Genomic DNA, 18,528 nt, shown 5'->3' with positions numbered 1-18,528 from the left:
TTTAGGAAAGTTCCTATTGCTTGGATACAGGAGGAATCAGAATGGCTCTGAAAAGCTACAGTAATTTGTCCACCATTGTGACAGTGCCTCGACAGCTATTTGTACACATTAATATTGCATAACTCATATGGAAAATATTTCCAATGTGGGGTAAGGAGATTTCCAGCATCGTATATTGTCCGGATATAGATCCAGGAGTGACAGTGAATTCATTGAGGACATTGTGTATTTTTCGCCTCTTTGACCCTTGTCATTCATTTCTTCTGCATCTAAATCTGTTTATTGGTTACACCCCAGTGACCTATTCTCAGAGATTTGACAACAGCCAGCTCTGCCATATAAAATGGGTGTGTGCCGAGTCCAGCATTTGGTGAGTTAAGAGTAATTAATCCACCCTTGTTGCATAAAATGGAAAAACGCCTCCTTCCCAGCAGAGACGCAGTAATTACAGTGTCCTTGATACTGCGCTGAGTGTCCTAATGTGCGCTCCATGCTGCCGGCACAGGACAGTCTCTCTCCGAGGAGCTGGACATTGTGTAATGAAATGAGGTTCTCGTGACTGCCTAAAGCTCGGCCACGCACATTACATGATTGTCTAACGACCCCCTTGACTTCGGTGAGACATGCCAACTATCTAATGAGTATGATGGTGTCCTGACTTTCCCAAAAAGGTCGAGAGAAAGAAAGATCGAACATTTTGTCATTCAGTCGAACTCCAGATAAGTTGTCAAATGAAGCCCCTGACTTCGGTGAGACATGTCAACCATCTAATGAGTATGATGGTGTCCTGAATTTCCCCAAATTGTCGAGAGGAGTGAGATTGAACATTCTAGGATTCAGTCGAACTCCAGATAAGTTGTCGGGCAGCAGCTTACTCGCCTCTACCCTTTGACAACACGGGTGTAAAAAGGGGATAACTATCGGCCTACCTATCAAAACGTTTTGCCAGTGATTGCTAACACTAATCATATTGTTCATTGTCATCTCGGCAATGGTTGTCTCCCACCGATGATCATCTCAAGCACCAATTATATACTGTAAAGGTGTTTATCCAAAAGGGAGATTCTGGAGCCTAGCAACTTTTTGATACTGAGAATCAAGCTGCCATCCATAACCATGTATACAAGTAGTGCCCAACCTTTAACTCTCCAGCTCTTCTGAAACTGAGAATCAAGCTGCCATCCATAACCATGTATACAAGTGGTGCCCAACCTTTGACTCTCCAGCTCTTCTGAAACTGAGAATCAAGCTGCCATCCATAACCATGTATACAAGTAGTGCCCAACCTTTAACTCTCCAGCTCTTCTGAAACTGAGAATCAAGCTGCCATCCATAACCATGTATACAAGTGGTGCCCAACCTTTGACCCTCCAGCTCTTCCAATACTACGACTCCTAGCATCCCCTGACAGCAGCATGCTATAAGTTTACAATGTACAATGTGAATTGCAGATTTTCAACAGTTGTAGAGCTTCGGGTTGAAAAAGATGGAAAATGGGACTTGCCCAAGTGACAGGAGGCTAAACAGAGGGTCACCTGAGCCCCTAACAGATGAGAGGAGTGTGAAAATAGAGAAAAACCTTAAGAGTATGAGGGTATTTGTTTACAATGCTCTGAAGTACAATCAGCTACTTCCGCCTCAGGATCTTATAACCTTCAATGGTGAAGACCAGTTTTGATGATCCCTTCTACCACTACAGCATCCCCTGTCTCGGTTATCCGCAGGAAGCTACAATTATAATGATCAGAGCATAACCGTGCTTCATAGTCCTACCTACAGGAGATTCAATAATATAGAGGTAGCCCCAAACAACCTAGTTTTCTGTTTTGATTAGCTGGCCTGGTGTGCCAGTGGCCACAGATTACTGACCTCCTCACTTGCCTAGGGTCCTGCGAATTTACCCACTCGGTATCACCCTAGAATCATAGAATGGTAAAGTTGGAAGGGACCTCCTGGGTCATCTGGTCCACCCCCCTGCTCAAAGCAGGATTCACTAAATCATAGAATGGTAGAGTTGGAAGGGACCTCCTGGGTCATCTGGTCCAACCCCCTGCTCAAAGCAGGATTCACTAAATCATAGAATGGTAGAGTTGGAAAAGACCTCCTGGGTCATCTGGTCCAACCCCCTGCTCAAAGCAGGATAGATAGATGTATAGATAGATGTATAGACCTGTATAGATCTATGACGACATTTATCAGTGTAGACTAGAAGGCCGAAGAATGATAGACTAGACATAATGAAGTTGTAGTGCATGCATATTACCTTCTGAAGCCAAGAGCTAACACTTTACATGACCCTAGTGCCAAACGTCATCAACCCCTTGTATGTTACAACACATAGGCCCTGGACTTACAGCATCTCAGTGGTTAATATGACAACCATCTGCTGTATCATACGTTGTGCTGAATATTACATTCCTCTCGGTGTGGTGTGCAGAGGAGCCTTTGAGGGGTTTTTGAGACTTTGCCGGTCATGTCATTATCAGGATCGTCCCTATGTGTCATTGCTTGGTGACGCCGAGTCACACTTATATAAGACCAATGCCGAGAGGATCCTGTCTCCAGCTGTGCAAACATTTTGGTCATTTATTCGCAGAACGGCTCCTAAAATCCAGATGTTTTAACTTACTCCATCTCTGCACGTCTGGCATCCTCTCCTAGCAGGCGCCACAGAGACACACACTGACCAGTACAGCTCCATCCTCCGTGTATACAGCCCTCTACAGACTTATATATTACATGTTACATACCTGATTCTGCCCCGCGCCTCTATATGGCTTCTAGGGGATAATAACCCTGCAATATATGTGATGGCTCACGGTGCTTTTTCTTTTGGATTCATATGGAATGTGCTAGGAAAAGACCCTGAAAGAATCAAAGCTTTACTAGGAGAAAGCAAGGACCTACAGAAGTGTAAGACCTTCTGATGGCCAGTGCCGTAATTAACCATATTGTAAAGTACTTTATTAACATAAAATAATGTTTTCAGCCAATAATATCACTCCAAAGTGCTGCCATTAGGTGTCTCCTTTCTATGTACCTTGTTGTCCGTTACCTGTTGTCAGGTGTGATCCATCTGTAGCAGCAGAGATGCCAAAATAGTTTACAGGAAGTGGGGGCGGGTCTTTGTCTTGCTACAGGAAGTGGGGGCGGGTCTTTGTCTCGCTACAGAAAGTGGGGGCGGGTCTTTGTCTCGCTACAGAAAGTGAGGGCGGGTCTTTGTCTCGCTACAAGAAGTGGGGGAGTGGCTTTGTCTCTACAAGAAGTGGGGGCGGGTCTTTGTCTCTACAGAAAGTGGGGGCGGGTCTTTGTCTCTACAGAAAGTGGGGGCGGGTCTTTGTCGCTACAGGAAGTGGGGATGGGTCTTTGTCTCTCCACAGGAGGTGGAAGCGGGTCTTTGTTTCTTCGGTAAGTGGGGCTGGTCTTTGTCTCTCTACAGGAAGTGTAGGCGGGTCTTTGTCTCTCTACAGAAAGTGGGGGCAGGTCTTTGCCTCTCTACAGGAAGTGGGGGCGGGTCTTTGTCTTTCTACAGGAAGTGGCAGTGGGTCTTTGCCTCTCTACAGGAAGTGGGGGCGGGTCTTTGCCTCTCTACAGGAAGTGGGGACGGGTCTTTGTCTCTCTACAGGAAGTGGGGTGGGTCTTTGTCTCAGTACAGGAGGTGGGGGTGTGGCTTTGTCTCAGTACAGGAAGTGGGGGTGGGTCATTGTGTCTCTACAGGAAGTGGGGGTGGGTCATTGTCTCTCTATGGGAAGTGGGGTGGGTCATTGTCTCTCTACAGGAAGTGGGGGCAAGTCTTGGTCTTTCTACAGGTGGGGGTGGGTCTTTATCTCTCTACAGGAAGAGGGGCGAATCTTTGTGTCTCTACAGAAAATGGGGATGGACCTTTGTCTCTGTGCAGCAAGTGGTGGTGGGGGGGTAGTGGGTCTTTGTGTCTCCATTCCTGCTCTACTGTTTGTCAAACTAGATATAGGCAGTTCTGAGAAGCGAGCTTTCAGTTTGGGGCAGGCAAGCCTATAGATAATGGCAGGAAAAGGCGGTTACAGAGTCTATAGTGCTGGCAGAATACTGATGATAGGAACCACCCACTGAAAATCAGTTGATTACAATTTAAAGCACCTCTCCAGCATTTTTTTCTTTAATTTCATCGCCGGACTGGTATCACTAATGTACGTTTCCTGCCCCTAGTAATATACTTACCATCTGTTGTCGTCTTCTGTTATCGATGCTGCTCCGTCGTCTTCTGCAGGTTGTGACCTGCTGAATTCGCTCCAGTGTTGGCAGGGTGAGCTGGTGGTCACCAGGGCAAGGATGAGGCTCTCATAGACTTACGTTGAGAGGTTGTGATTGTTAGCTCTGAGTTTTAATCACTCAGAAGCTGCAGACACAACATGGTCGAGCGGGACGGAAACGGCACTGAGAAGAGCTGAAGACGGCAGCTGGTAAGTATAATACTGGGGCAGGGAACTTACATTGTAAGTTGGTTTGTACACCAAAATCAGTTTTACCTTGTTGTGGAGAATGAAGGGAGCAAGACCACAATTTTGTACAGGTTTTATACAAAAATAATAGGCACATTTAAGGCTTTCTACATCTCTGATGTCCAGAGAGATAACTATCGGGCTTGTTTGGTCCCGTTTTACTCTCAGGATATAAGCTGCAGCCAGAGGTTTATTGTCGTGGCTAACTCCGCTCTCCCCATAGAGAACAAATGAATGCTCAGACGAGCAGCGTGTCCACGTGTGTGAGGCCATCGGGGGATGGCTATTGGCTCGGCAGTATTTAGGAGTATGGGCAACTTAACAGTAGATGTTGGGGGACAATGGTTTGGCCACTGTACAGGAACATTACCGTACATTCATCTTATACTGAACCCCATTTATTGGTGAAATTGAGGGAATTGTGACTGAGACAATTTAAGAGAGTGGGACAAAAGCAAGAAAAGACGCCTGGTGGGACTACGACAGATGTTCTGAATGACGATGAGAACCAGGGACGTCTGGATGAAAGGAAATTGAAGAGCGGCAGGCATGAATACACCATGAGGGAAGACATCTGTAGAAATAAATAATTCCCAGCTGCTGCGCCTCCTCACACCACTGTCTGTTCCCCCCTTCAGAAAGGAGGATCTCTCCACAATCTCCTTTGATAAGGAAAGAATGCATCTTGAGGGAAAAGTTCAAGCTTTGTCCATTCAGCATTATGTGAGAGTCCGGCTCCAGATTTAGCAGGACTTGTTACTATCTGATGTTTTGCTAGATGAGAAGGCCTTGTGTGTAAACGACTGCATCTAAGATTTATGTGATATGGTAATGGCTGCCGATGGGGGTCAAGGACGCCTCCATGTTTTCCCACACTGTCCACATACCCTAGAGGAACATATGGACATCATAGAAGGTTCCCCACCTGTCGGGAGGACCATAATGGAAATCTCTGGCATACCTAGCCCATCCATGCATGCATTGTACTGTCGACGTGTAATACTGCATTTCCCCTCCAGAGGCCGCTGTGGGAAATAAGAGGCAGACTAAGGTTCAGAGAAGCAGCAATCAGCTGATCGCTAAGCTCAATGATTCAGCCCTTATTGGCAAAACAGCTACTTTTTTTTACCTAAACAGCGCTACAACTATACACAGGTTGAGTGTGGTATTGCAGCTCTGCTACATTGAATTGAGATTATTATATTATTATTATTTGGACTAAGCTGCAATACCATACATATCCTGAGGAAGAGTGTGGCATTGTTTTTGAAAAAAAAAAAGTAACCATGTTTTTTTTTTTATGAAATTGGCTTAATAAACCTTTTTTCAGGTCTTTTATTTTTTTTCAGAAATAGCGCCACATTCGGGCATAGACTGTGAGTGGTATTGCAGCTCAGCCTCACATACATAGGGCTCGGTTGCCATATCCGATAGGAACCATGGCAAATAGTAGTGCTGTTTACCCTGATTAAAGCAGGCCTAATCCCTGTAATTGTAGATGCCTACGTATTGGGGCTGTCGTATAACTAGCAAGGTGTGGTCGGCCATAAATAAATAGTAATATAATCTGCAAAGGAGCAGAAGGCAAGTGAGGCATCGGGAGACCAGGAGAGGACAGCGCTCGCACTTACATACGCAGATGTTTCTGAATGCCCAACCCCCCTCACTGGAGACAGTGACATAAAGATGCAAAATTGGGGAGGGCAGGGGTATTTATTTTGCATTTCCAGTTCATTAATACCTTTAAAGAACACAAAAAGGTCACCTGAAGAGGCTGATAACAAAAGATGCACACGAAAACAGACTTTTGCGTCCCTTTAAGCTCGTATGTAAAATGCTGACTACAGAAATCCATCTGCAAATATTTCTGCCATTGCCAGGAATGGGTGGTGCGGGGGGGAAGACCTGGATTAGCTGCGTAAGTGTAAAAATAGTAACATGTTGTATTCTTAGTCACTTTCCGCCTCTGTTTGCTTTGTGCGAAGAATATAATAGCAGAATGTATAAAAGCGGACAGGACAATAGATGCCGGCCCGTGCCTGGCTGAGGCTGCAGCTGTCGCTCACTATCCCCGGCCGCCGCCGCACATCCTCTCACTGTGGTCTACCAGTTTCTTGATACTGTCGTTCCAGCTGCAGATCGCATTTCTCAAAAGTAATTACTGCATTGGACGCTTAAAGACATACTAACATGTTTTCCTTCCTAAAATAAAGTACCGTAATACATATTCCCATGATTTGGGAAGGGGGGAGGATCATATAAACAATCAGGAAAACAAGGATAGTCGAAACAACATTTGTAAAAAAATTGTAAAAAAAAAATTTGTAAAAACAATATTTTTACAAATGATAGTGCAAATGATCGGGGGTGAAAAATGTTAGGAATGATCAAGGGAAACAATGATCCTATAAATGATCGAGGAACGCAACGATTGTACAAATGATATGGGGAAGTAACAATCAAATAAATGATAGAACTAAGCAACGATCGTATAAATGACGGAAAGAAGAAACGATCGTACAAATGATGGAAAGAAGAAACGATCGTATAAATGATGGAAAGAAGAAACAATCGTATAAATGATGGAAAGAAGAAACGATCGTACAAATGATGGAAAGAAGAAACGATCGTATAAATGACGGAAAGAAGAAACGATCGTACAAATGATGGAAAGAAGAAACGATCGTATAAATGATGGAAAGAAGAAACGATCGTACAAATGATGGAAAGAAGAAACGATCGAACAAATGATGGAAAGAAGAAACGATCGTACAAATGATGGAAAGAAAAAACAATCATACAAATGATGGAAAGAAGAAACGATCGTATAAATGATGGAAAGAAGAAACGATCGTACAAATGACGGAAAGAAGAAACGATCGAACAAATGATGGAAAGAAGAAACGATCGTATAAATGATGGAAAGAAGAAACGATCGTATAAATGATGGAAAGAAGAAACGATCGTATAAATGATGGAAAGAAGAAACGATCGTACAAATGATGGAAAGAAGAAACGATCGAACAAATGATGGAAAGAAGAAACGATCGTACAAATGATGGAAAGAAAAAACAATCATACAAATGATGGAAAGAAGAAACGATCGTATAAATGACGGAAAGAAGAAACGATCGTACAAATGATGGAAAGAAGAAACGATCGTATAAATGATGGAAAGAAGAAACGATCGTATAAATGACGGAAAGAGGAAACGATCGAACAAATGATGGAAAGAAGAAACGATCGTATAAATGATGGAAAGAAGAAACGATCGTATAAATGATGGAAAGAAGAAATGATCGAACAAATGATGGAAAGAAGAAACGATCGTATAAATGATGGAAAGAAGAAACGATCGTATAAATGATGGAAAGAAGAAACGATCGAACAAATGATGGAAAGAAGAAACGATCGTACAAATGATGGAAAGAAGAAACGATCGTACAAATGATGGAAAGAAGAAACGATCGAACAAATGATGGAAAGAAGAAACGATCGAACAAATGACGGAGAGAAGAAATGATCATACAAATAATCACGGGAAGCAACGATAGTGTAAATGATCGGGAGAGGGCATCAATCGCACAAATGGTAGTAAGGATTGCACAAGTAATCGGGGTAAGTATCCATCACATAAATGATAAAAGGAAGCAACAATAGTCTAAAAGATCAGGGGAAGCAATGATAGTACAAATGATAGAAGGAAGCAACAAATGTACAAATGATTGGAAGAAGCAATGATCGCATGAATGACTGGGATGGATGAACGATCGGGAGAAACAATGATAGTACCAGGATCATTCATAGGAAATCCCTTCTGATCACCAGCTATATTGCCAATCATCCCTAGTTACAGGCACTTTATCTCCACATGTGAAGGGACCCCAAAGACTGAAAAAATGGTGTCTAAAGCTAAATGTACAGTAAGGGAATTGTTCTTTATGCAATGTCCTAACATATTACATAAATAAGCACTCCCAACAAAACTTTTATTCTCTTAATCACGTGATTAAAAACTGACTAGCTGAATCCTTCTAAGCTCTATGTAAAAACAGGAGATCAATTTTCTCTGCACAAGTCATGAGTCACTGCAAAAATCCCTGGCAGAGAGGAGGAGGGAGCAGCTGGGTCAGGAGTTAAAGAGGGGAATGATTTTTGCAGGGAAAAGGGACTTTGTGTATCTACATAGCGCAGCGAAAAGATAAGAATTAGCTGGGTAGAAAGGCAAAATGAGCAAGTACACAGTGCTATATAATATGATGAATGCAATATACTAAGAGGATAAACACTTTGATGGGAGGAGGAGGAGGAGTGCTTCTTTAGCATGGCTCAGATTCAAAATTTCTGCTTTTGAAAACCATTTTGTTTTATTAATCTTATTAGGAGCTGATTATTTTATATACATCCTTTTATCGTCAATGGGTAGATGTGAATGATAAGATTCTTCCTGCAGCCACCACTAGAGGGCACTTATTGTATACAGTTTGTACATTAAAATTAATGACAGAACAGTTTGCAGTCAGCTCCCCCTATTGGTGGCTATTGGCCGCCAATGTATTATCATTTACAACAGACTTGGAGCGCTGTACTGGAGAAATAAGGTTATATAAAGGAAATTAATTAGCAGGTTAGTAAAAGGTTAGGTAACCCGTACAGTGTCTGCTGACAGTGACCAGAGCATGCTGAGACTTATAGTACCATAAAAACCAGAGCGCTAGTAGAGGTGTAAGCCGGGTGTAATAAAGGAAGCAAAACTGAGGAGGACACAGGAATGTTCTCACACATGGCAATCACACCCCGGTAGGTGTAAAGCTACTTTATGAGATGTTATCCTCCCGGTACATTCTTCTGGCTTTTTATATCCTCGCCACATTTACAGGGAAGCTATCACAGGTCAGCAGAAAAAAGGCGCTACTCTTGCCTATGGGTCTTGCCTACAGCTAAGTCACCAGACTCTCACCCTTGCCCCCATCTAAATGTTACATGTGGAAGATATCCCTCATACTCATCTCCTGCAGTCTACGTCTGAGTGTCCTCCTCCAGTAGGGGTATATGCCCAAAAATGATGCATGTCAGAGCCCACGTTCGCCCTGTCTGCACCATTGTAGTCTATGGCCCCGTCGCCTCATATGCTCGAGTCTCGTTTTGTGGCTGATTCGGACGAGTGGACAGGTACCTAAACATAGTGTGGACTCTCAAGAGCTTATCTATGTCCCCCTCCTCCTCACTGTCCTTACTAGCTGCACCAGGAGCCTCCCCCCAACTGCTGGGTCAGCACCAGGACAAAAGACATTAAGTTTTACCCCTTGGCTAAACCCCAGCCATTCCCAATCAGTAAAAGGAACTGATCAGCAGGATTATTAACCCCTCTGAGGACAATACTATCCTGTTTACTCGTCCGATTTCAGACCAGATTACTAGTGAATTGCTCCCCTGGAGTATCATGTACTTCCCTCTCATGGCGGTCACAGGCGCCCAGGGGCTACAATGACGAGTCTTAAAAGAGATACATATATTTCATTGCACTTTACCTGACTGATGTTTTTATCATTGTATATACCATAGGGAAAATAGAAAATAATTCCTATAAACCCTTAATGATTTTCCTCCCACACGTGTGACCACAAGTGCGCAAAGGTGCAAGGAAGCAAAATACTTAAGTGAAGTGTCCTTCTAAGAGGGTTCTCTGAGTAAGGCCTCATTCACACGTCTGTGTTTAAACATGTATGTGAAAAAATGGTACCAATGTCATCAGTGTTTGGTCCATGTGTCCGTTTTTACCATCAGTATGATATCAGTGTTTGGTCCGTGTGTCATCAGTGTTTTATATAAGGGTGTCATCAGTGTTGGGTCCATGTGTCCATTTTTACCATCAGTGTGTCCGCTTTTACCATCAGTGTGTCCGCTTTTACCATCAGTGTGTCATCAGTGTGTCCGCTTTTACCATCAGTGTGTCATCAGTGTGTCTGCTTTTACCATCAGTGTGTCATCAGTGTGTCCGCTTTTACCATCAGTGTGTCATCCGTGTGTCCGCTTTTACCATCAGTGTGTCATCCGTGTGTCCGCTTTTACCATCAGTGTGTCATCCGTGTGTCCGCTTTTACCATCAGTGTGTCATCCGTGTGTCCGCTTTTACCATCAGTGTGTCATCCGTGTGTTCGTTTTTACCATCAGTGTGTCATCAGTCTGTCTGCTTTTACCATCAGTGTGTCATCAGTGTGTCCGCTTTTACCATCAGTGTGTCATCAGTGTGTCCGCTTTTACCATCAGTGTGTCATCCGTGTGTTCGTTTTTACCATCAGTGTGTCATCCGTGTGTTCGTTTTTACCATCAGTGTGTCATCAGTGTGTCCGCTTTTACCATCAGTGTGTCCGTTTTTACCATCAGTGTGTCATCAGTCAGTCTGCTTTTACCATCAGTGTGTCATCAGTGTGTCCGCTTTTACCATCAGTGTGTCATCAGTGTGTCTGCTTTTACCATCAGTGTGTCCATTTTTACCATCAGTGTGTCATCAGTGTGTCCGCTTTTACCATCAGTGTGTCATCAGTGTGTCCGCTTTTACCATCAGTGTGTCATCAGTGTGTCCGCTTTTACCATCAGTGTGTCCGCTTTTACCATCAGTGTGTCATCAGTGTGTCCACTTTTACCATCAGTGTGTCATCAGTGTGTCCGCTTTTACCATCAGTGTGTCATCAGTGTGTCCGCTTTTACCATCAGTGTGTCATCAGTGTGTCTGCTTTTACCATCAGTGTGTCATCAGTGTGTCTGCTTTTACCATCAGTGTGTCATCAGTGTGTCCGCTTTTACCATCAGTGTGTCATCAGTGTGTCCGCTTTTACCATCAGTGTGTCATCCGTGTGTCCGCTTTTACCATCAGTGTGTCATCCGTGTGTCCGCTTTTACCATCAGTGTGTCATCCGTGTGTCCGCTTTTACCATCAGTGTGTCATCCGTGTGTCCGCTTTTACCATCAGTGTGTCATCCGTGTGTTCGTTTTTACCATCAGTGTGTCATCAGTCTGTCTGCTTTTACCATCAGTGTGTTCGTTTTTACCATCAGTGTGTCATCAGTGTGTCCGCTTTTACCATCAGTGTGTCATCAGTGTGTCCGCTTTTACCATCAGTGTGTCATCCGTGTGTTCGTTTTTACCATCAGTGTGTCATCCGTGTGTTCGTTTTTACCATCAGTGTGTCATCAGTGTGTCCGCTTTTACCATCAGTGTGTCCGTTTTTACCATCAGTGTGTCATCAGTCAGTCTGCTTTTACCATCAGTGTGTCATCAGTGTGTCCGCTTTTACCATCAGTGTGTCATCAGTGTGTCATCAGTGTGTCTGCTTTTACCATCAGTGTGTCCGCTTTTACCATCAGTGTGTCATCAGTGTGTCCATTTTTACCATCAGTGTGTCATCAGTGTGTCTGCTTTTACCATCAGTGTGTCATCCGTGTGTTCGTTTTTACCATCAGTGTGTCATCAGTGTGTCCGCTTTTACCATCAGTGTGTCCGTTTTTACCATCAGTGTGTCATCAGTCAGTCTGCTTTTACCATCAGTGTGTCATCAGTGTGTCCGCTTTTACCATCAGTGTGTCATCAGTGTGTCTGCTTTTACCATCAGTGTGTCCGCTTTTACCATCAGTGTGTCATCAGTGTGTCCATTTTTACCATCAGTGTGTCATCAGTGTGTCCGCTTTTACCATCAGTGTGTCATCAGTGTGTCCGCTTTTACCATCAGTGTGTCATCAGTGTGTCCGCTTTTACCATCAGTGTGTCCGCTTTTACCATCAGTGTGTCATCAGTGTGTCCACTTTTACCATCAGTGTGTCCGCTTTTACCATCAGTGTGTCATCAGTGTGTCCGCTTTTACCATCAGTGTGTCATCAGTGTGTCTGCTTTTACCATCAGTGTGTCATCAGTGTGTCTGCTTTTACCATCAGTGTGTCATCAGTGTGTCCGCTTTTACCATCAGTGTGTCATCAGTGTGTCCGCTTTTACCATCAGTGTGTCATCCGTGTGTCCGCTTTTACCATCAGTGTGTCATCCGTGTGTCCGCTTTTACCATCAGTGTGTCATCCGTGTGTCCGCTTTTACCATCAGTGTGTCATCCGTGTGTCCGCTTTTACCATCAGTGTGTCATCCGTGTGTTCGTTTTTACCATCAGTGTGTCATCAGTCTGTCTGCTTTTACCATCAGTGTGTTCGTTTTTACCATCAGTGTGTCATCAGTGTGTCCGCTTTTACCATCAGTGTGTCATCAGTGTGTCCGCTTTTACCATCAGTGTGTCATCCGTGTGTTCGTTTTTACCATCAGTGTGTCATCCGTGTGTTCGTTTTTACCATCAGTGTGTCATCAGTGTGTCCGCTTTTACCATCAGTGTGTCCGTTTTTACCATCAGTGTGTCATCAGTCAGTCTGCTTTTACCATCAGTGTGTCATCAGTGTGTCCGCTTTTACCATCAGTGTGTCATCAGTGTGTCATCAGTGTGTCTGCTTTTACCATCAGTGTGTCCGCTTTTACCATCAGTGTGTCATCAGTGTGTCCATTTTTACCATCAGTGTGTCATCAGTGTGTCTGCTTTTACCATCAGTGTGTCCGTTTTTATCATCAGTGTGTCCGCTTTTACCATCAGTGTGTCATCAGTGTGTCCGCTTTTACCATCAGTGTGTCATCAGTGTGTCCGCTTTTACCATCAGTGTGTCCGCTTTTACCATCAGTGTGTCATCAGTGTGTCCGCTTTTACCATCAGTGTGTCATCAGTGTGTCCGCTTTTACCATCAGTGTGTCATCAGTGTGTCCGTTTTTACCATCAGTGTGTCATCAGTGTGTCCGTTTTTACCATCAGTGTGTCATCAGTGTGTCTGCTTTTACCATCAGTGTGTCATCAGTGTGTCTGCTTTTACCATCAGTGTGTCATCAGTGTGTCTGCTTTTACCATCAGTGTGTTCGTTTTTACCATCAGTGTGTCATCAGTGTGTCCGCTTTTACCATCAGTGTGTCATCAGTGTGTCTGCTTTTACCATCAGTGTGTTCGTTTTTACCATCAGTGTGTTATTAGTGTGTCCGTTTTTACCAACAGTGTGTCGTGTCATCAGCGTGTCCATTTCTACCATTGTGTGTCATCGTGTCTGTTTTTACCATCAGTGTTTGGTCAGTCTGTCCGCTCTTACCATCAGTGTGTCATCCGTGTGTCTATTTTTACCATCAGCGTTTGGTCAGTGCGTCCGTTTTTACCATCAGCGTTTGGTCAGTGCCTCCGTATTTACCATCAGCGTTTGGTCAGTGCGTCCGTTTTTACCATCAGCGTTTGGTCAGTGCCTCCGTTTTTACCATCAGCGTTTGGTCAGTGCCTCCGTTTTTACCATCAGTGTTTGGTCAGTCTGTCCGCTCTTACCATCAGTGTGTCATCCGTGTGTCTGTTTTTATCATCAGTGTTTGGTCAGTGCGTCCGTTTTTACCATCAGTGTTTGGTCAGTCTGTCCGCTCTTACCATCAGTGTGTCATCCGTGTGTCTGTTTTTACCATCAGTGTTTGGTCAGTGCGTCCGTTTTTACCATCAGTGTTTGGTCAGTGCGTCCGTTTTTACCATCAGTGTTTGGTCAGTGCGTCCGTTTTTACCATCAGTGTTTGGTCAGTGCGTCCGTTTTTACCATCAGTGTTTGGTCAGTGTTTTTCAAGGATGGATAAATAAATGAGAAAGCTTCTCCTAAATTGTGCAATGTGAAATACAGACCACCTACAGATGGCACAGGGACCTATAGACTTGTGTTGGCCCTTTTCACACATGTGGTCAGAAAATAAAAAACAGGCATGTGAATTGCGTCATAGATTATAACGGGTACATGCTCTATCTGCGAAAAAAACGGACACAACAAGCACATGAAACCCGAATATCTGAATGAGGCCTACGACGAACTTCCTGCACTATGAGCTGATCGTCTGGCTGCAATGTGGGACGGTGGAAAACATGGGGGAGACTCCATCATCGTCTGTTATATTCCATATGCTATAATAGAGCACATTGAAGAGGTCATCCTGAAGGGCCGAGCTCGGCTATTTCCGGAATTCAATGGAGAAAGCTGCGCATGCGTGACCACCTCCCTCCGCTGAGAGCAGCTATGAGGCCAGGTTTGGGGGGACACGTGTTCTTTAGATGGGAAGGGTCCCTGAGGTGGGCTCCATCTTACGTTTCTTCTATTAAGATCAACAGGACTGCTATATACCATTTATATTAGTGAGGGTCTCAGTTCACGGACCAATTCCATTAACGTCTTCTCTCACATCCCTGTTCTGCGGTGACTCTAGACTTTGGATCTCGGCAGTACCTGTCAGAAGTCATGACTTGCGGAAAGAAGTCTGCAGACATATATAGTTTATGTGAGAAGTGAAAATTTACACAAAGTGTTTCAGTATGAGTGTACGGGCCGACAGTAACACTGTACTACTGGATGATGAACGATCACACCTCAGTGATCTCAGATGACAACATCCTGCGGCACCCACCACACCTTCTGTGACTGCGGGTGAACAATGACAGAGTTAAGGTGAACTCCTACGTCGTAACTATCAGTCCTGCCTGCAGTTTTACTGTATCTGACAATGAATGAAAGTAAAGGCACCCTTTCTATCTGACAAACAATCCAATATTTCATCTATATGTATCAGAGAAATCTGCTTCATTCTTCTCCTGGACTAATCTTTCACTCTCATTTCATGGGTAAAATCTGTATTCAGATCCCATTACTGAAATAGGAGATGACAGTTGGTGCTTATAAGATTCTATGGAGAGGGGAGGAGCTAGAGTCCGACACAAACATTCTACTGCAAGTTCACAAAAAACGTCAGTTACACCTTTAAACTGTAACTGTCATTTCGGGAAAACTTGCAGTAGAATGTCAGTGTGTGACTCTAGCTCCTCCCCTCTCCATAATATCTTATAAGCACCAACTGTCATCTCCTATTTCAGTAATGGGATCTGCCTTCACTAAATACAGAGTTTACTCCTAAATTGGCAGTGAAAGATCAGTCCAGGAGGAGAAAGAAGCAGATTTCTTTGATAAATATATATCACTAAGTAGCTTATTTTCAGGTGTACTATTCATTTGTGAAATAAAAATTAAAATAACGCTTATACTTTAAGTCATCAGTATCAACTCCGATCTATCCATTCATCCCTCAATAGAAGACTTCAAGTGACAGTTGTGAAGGATAATTGTGGTGGATCTCCCACACATCACATTCACAGATCTTGCAAAACAGTTCATTTTTTAGGAATTCGGTAACAATAAATGAATCTTGGGCATGACTAATCTTTCCTGTACATCTAAGATAGCTGCCGAGAAGTGAATCCCCCAAAAAATAAGCCGCTGCAATAATTCAGCACAGATCCTTCTCATTTTTGAAAGATCAGTCACTTAAAAGGAATTTTTCTCTTTGGACAATTGGACAATCACCACTTATTAGAAGGATGCCTTCACAAGAACATGTCCTTCTGCTGGGAATCCCAGTGATCAGCTGTGATCTGTTGGAAAACCCATCAGTAAGTGTTCAATTTCCCAGCAGCGCCACTACAGGTGGAATTAGGAATTACACAATGCCCACTTATGTCTATAGGATGTCTGCCTAATGCAGCAAAGGACAGGTCCTCCAGAACAAACGCTCTGGCCAAGAGATGAAGATCCTAAACATAGAGCCTCCTATTAAATCTTTACTTCGGTGAATAAAAATGTGTTTTCTACCCTGTACAACCCCTTTAAAGGATTTTTTTTTTACAATAATTTGTAGATATTGCACAAAACACTCCTTAGGTCAACGTTAACATATTACTTACTCAATATGATAAACACTGTCTTCATCAAGTTGATCATGGTCTCCCGGTACTTAGGATGGAAAGACGTGTGTCTGGACATCCTGGCCATCTTCCTCTTGACATATACAAAGATATGTAGGTACACCACCATCATAATCAGGAATGCCACCAAGTTGGATACCGCCCAGAAGATTAGATAACTCCGACTGTACAGCGGGGCCATTCGCGAACATGAGTCGATGTTACAAATACAATGCCACCCAAAAGACGGGATGAGACCCAGCAGCAATGCCGTGAGCCAGATGCAGGCAATGAGGATGCAGACGCGTTGGTTGGACATCTTGCTATGGAGCTGCATGGTGAATACAGTCTGGTGCCGCTCTACGGCTATGGCCAGCAGATTGGCCACGGAGGCTGTAAGGCTGGTATCTAGTAAACTCTGTCGGAGGAGCCAGGTTTTCAAAGTTAGGGTAGATGTCAGGGGACCAGTGTGGAACATGAGATATGTGTAAGCTACTCCAGCAAATAGATCCGCCGCCGCCAGGTTTCCCAGGAGATAGTAGATGGGATAGTGGAACCGCTTGTTTATTATAATGGCGGTAATGACCAGTATGTTAGTCAGGAGGACAAAGACACACACCGTAAGGCCTAGGCCGACCACCAGACTGTCCTTTGGTCTCCATACTTTTGTTAAGTCTTTCCCGCTCTTGTTGTAGAAGAAGCTGATACTTTCGTTATAGTAACACTGGTTCATTTTAACGGGGTCAGTAAATCCTGAAAAGATAAAGAAGAAAAACAAGTCAATTAAAAATGCCCAAAAAATAGCAAAAATAAATAAAGAGACTTCTTAGGAGAAAACCCCCATAGTTTCCACATTGTTATCATTAGCCAACTTTTTTGGTTCTTCTCTGTTCATCTCTAAGAAAAGGGTACCTGAGGTCCATCATATAGAACCAATGATAATCTAAAAGCCCCTGTACACATTAGAGAAAAAAATGTCCAAGCCCTCAGATTTTTGACAGGAATCAATGGCTATTTAAAATGTATGGGGTCCTCTTGTCTCTCCACCGACGGATGACGTCAGGGTAGAGACGGATCAATCATGTTGAGTTTCATCACCCAATCCTTCTTTTCTCCATATTCAGAATACTTTCATGCTCGGCCATAACTGAGCTTACATGTGTATAAGAGGGTCGGGAGAGACAGCTGTCAACCAAACAGTGATCTAAAGCGTATGGGACACATCGAGAGAATGAATGACCCAAAAATTAATTCTTTACCTTAAAGGCCCCCATGCACAATAGATACAGTCATTGAAATCTGACAATTTTAGAAGGATTAGACAATCATCTAATTTGTATGGGGGACCCCGAAAAATAATATTTGTGGAGATAAGAATCAGACAGTTTCAACTTAATCCTTCTGTTCTACAGAGAAGCTTTCTTCGCTCTCACCATGGAGGCCAAAGTATGGGGTAGTCAGGAGAAATAAGCTGTTGGACAAACGAATGGCCAAAATTTATTAAAAGGTCTCCATTCAGTTAGATAGCTGTCGGCCAAATGAGTGTTCGGACTAAAGCTATCTCTTCTGACTCCCCCATAGGATTTCTTCCTACATTATGTGGCAATGGAGTTCATGACCTCTTTCTCTCTGCTGAGATTATTTGCATATTTACATTCCCAGAGGAGCACTGTATATATTCATGGGGACTTTTCATGGGATCATAAAATATCTCTGGGGAACATATTATTTCTTTTAACGTTGATTTTTCTCCACTGTAACTTTGGCATCCATAGAAGCCCCAGTTACAGGGGTAAATTGTTCATTGCTTTGCCACATGCCACTAGGAGAGTTGATCTAGGTCTGCTAGGATCCAGTAACTCTACTATGCTGGGCAGAGACCCAGCAATCATATGATCGCTGGGTCTTACAGAAACATAGGCAAAGCCGATGCCTCTCTTTGTTGCATAGCGCTCAATGAGCACTAGGATGTCGGCAAAAGGGAAGACACAAGCGCCAATAAATCACTTCTATATTCTCCGAAGGGTACGCAGATGTGGTCAAAGACAAGGACCAATCGCTGTAAATCTATGCACGGTCATTATCTGGTTAAAGGGTCAATAATGACTTTTAAGACTGATTCCTCCAATTGGTAGCACTAGGTTCATGTCTTTTTCATCTCTGAAGAAATTAATTGCATATTTAGACTTCCCCATACATGTAAGCTCTTGGCTCCACTGAGCGCTCCTG

General features: G+C 43.5%; 1 protein-coding gene across 2 annotated transcripts in view; it reads right to left on the bottom strand.

The window, feature by feature from the left end:
- Nucleotides 1-18,528, bottom strand: part of LPAR2 (lysophosphatidic acid receptor 2) — a 48,901-nt gene that overhangs the window by 5,544 nt on the left and 24,829 nt on the right. For both annotated transcript variants that reach the window (XM_073654086.1, XM_073654085.1), the window contains exon 2: nucleotides 16,300-17,052. In XM_073654086.1, coding sequence (XP_073510187.1) covers nucleotides 16,300-17,052 — 753 coding nt within the window. The remainder of the gene's footprint in view (nucleotides 1-16,299; nucleotides 17,053-18,528) is intronic.

Source organism: Phyllobates terribilis, unplaced genomic scaffold (genome assembly GCF_046119375.1).
Source record: "Phyllobates terribilis strain yellow unplaced genomic scaffold, ASM4611937v1 Scaffold_11__3_contigs__length_659146591, whole genome shotgun sequence".
Classification (NCBI taxonomy): domain Eukaryota; kingdom Metazoa; phylum Chordata; class Amphibia; order Anura; family Dendrobatidae; genus Phyllobates; species Phyllobates terribilis.
Note: the sequence above shows the minus strand (reverse complement) of the source record. Positions and strands in the feature narration are given on the sequence as shown.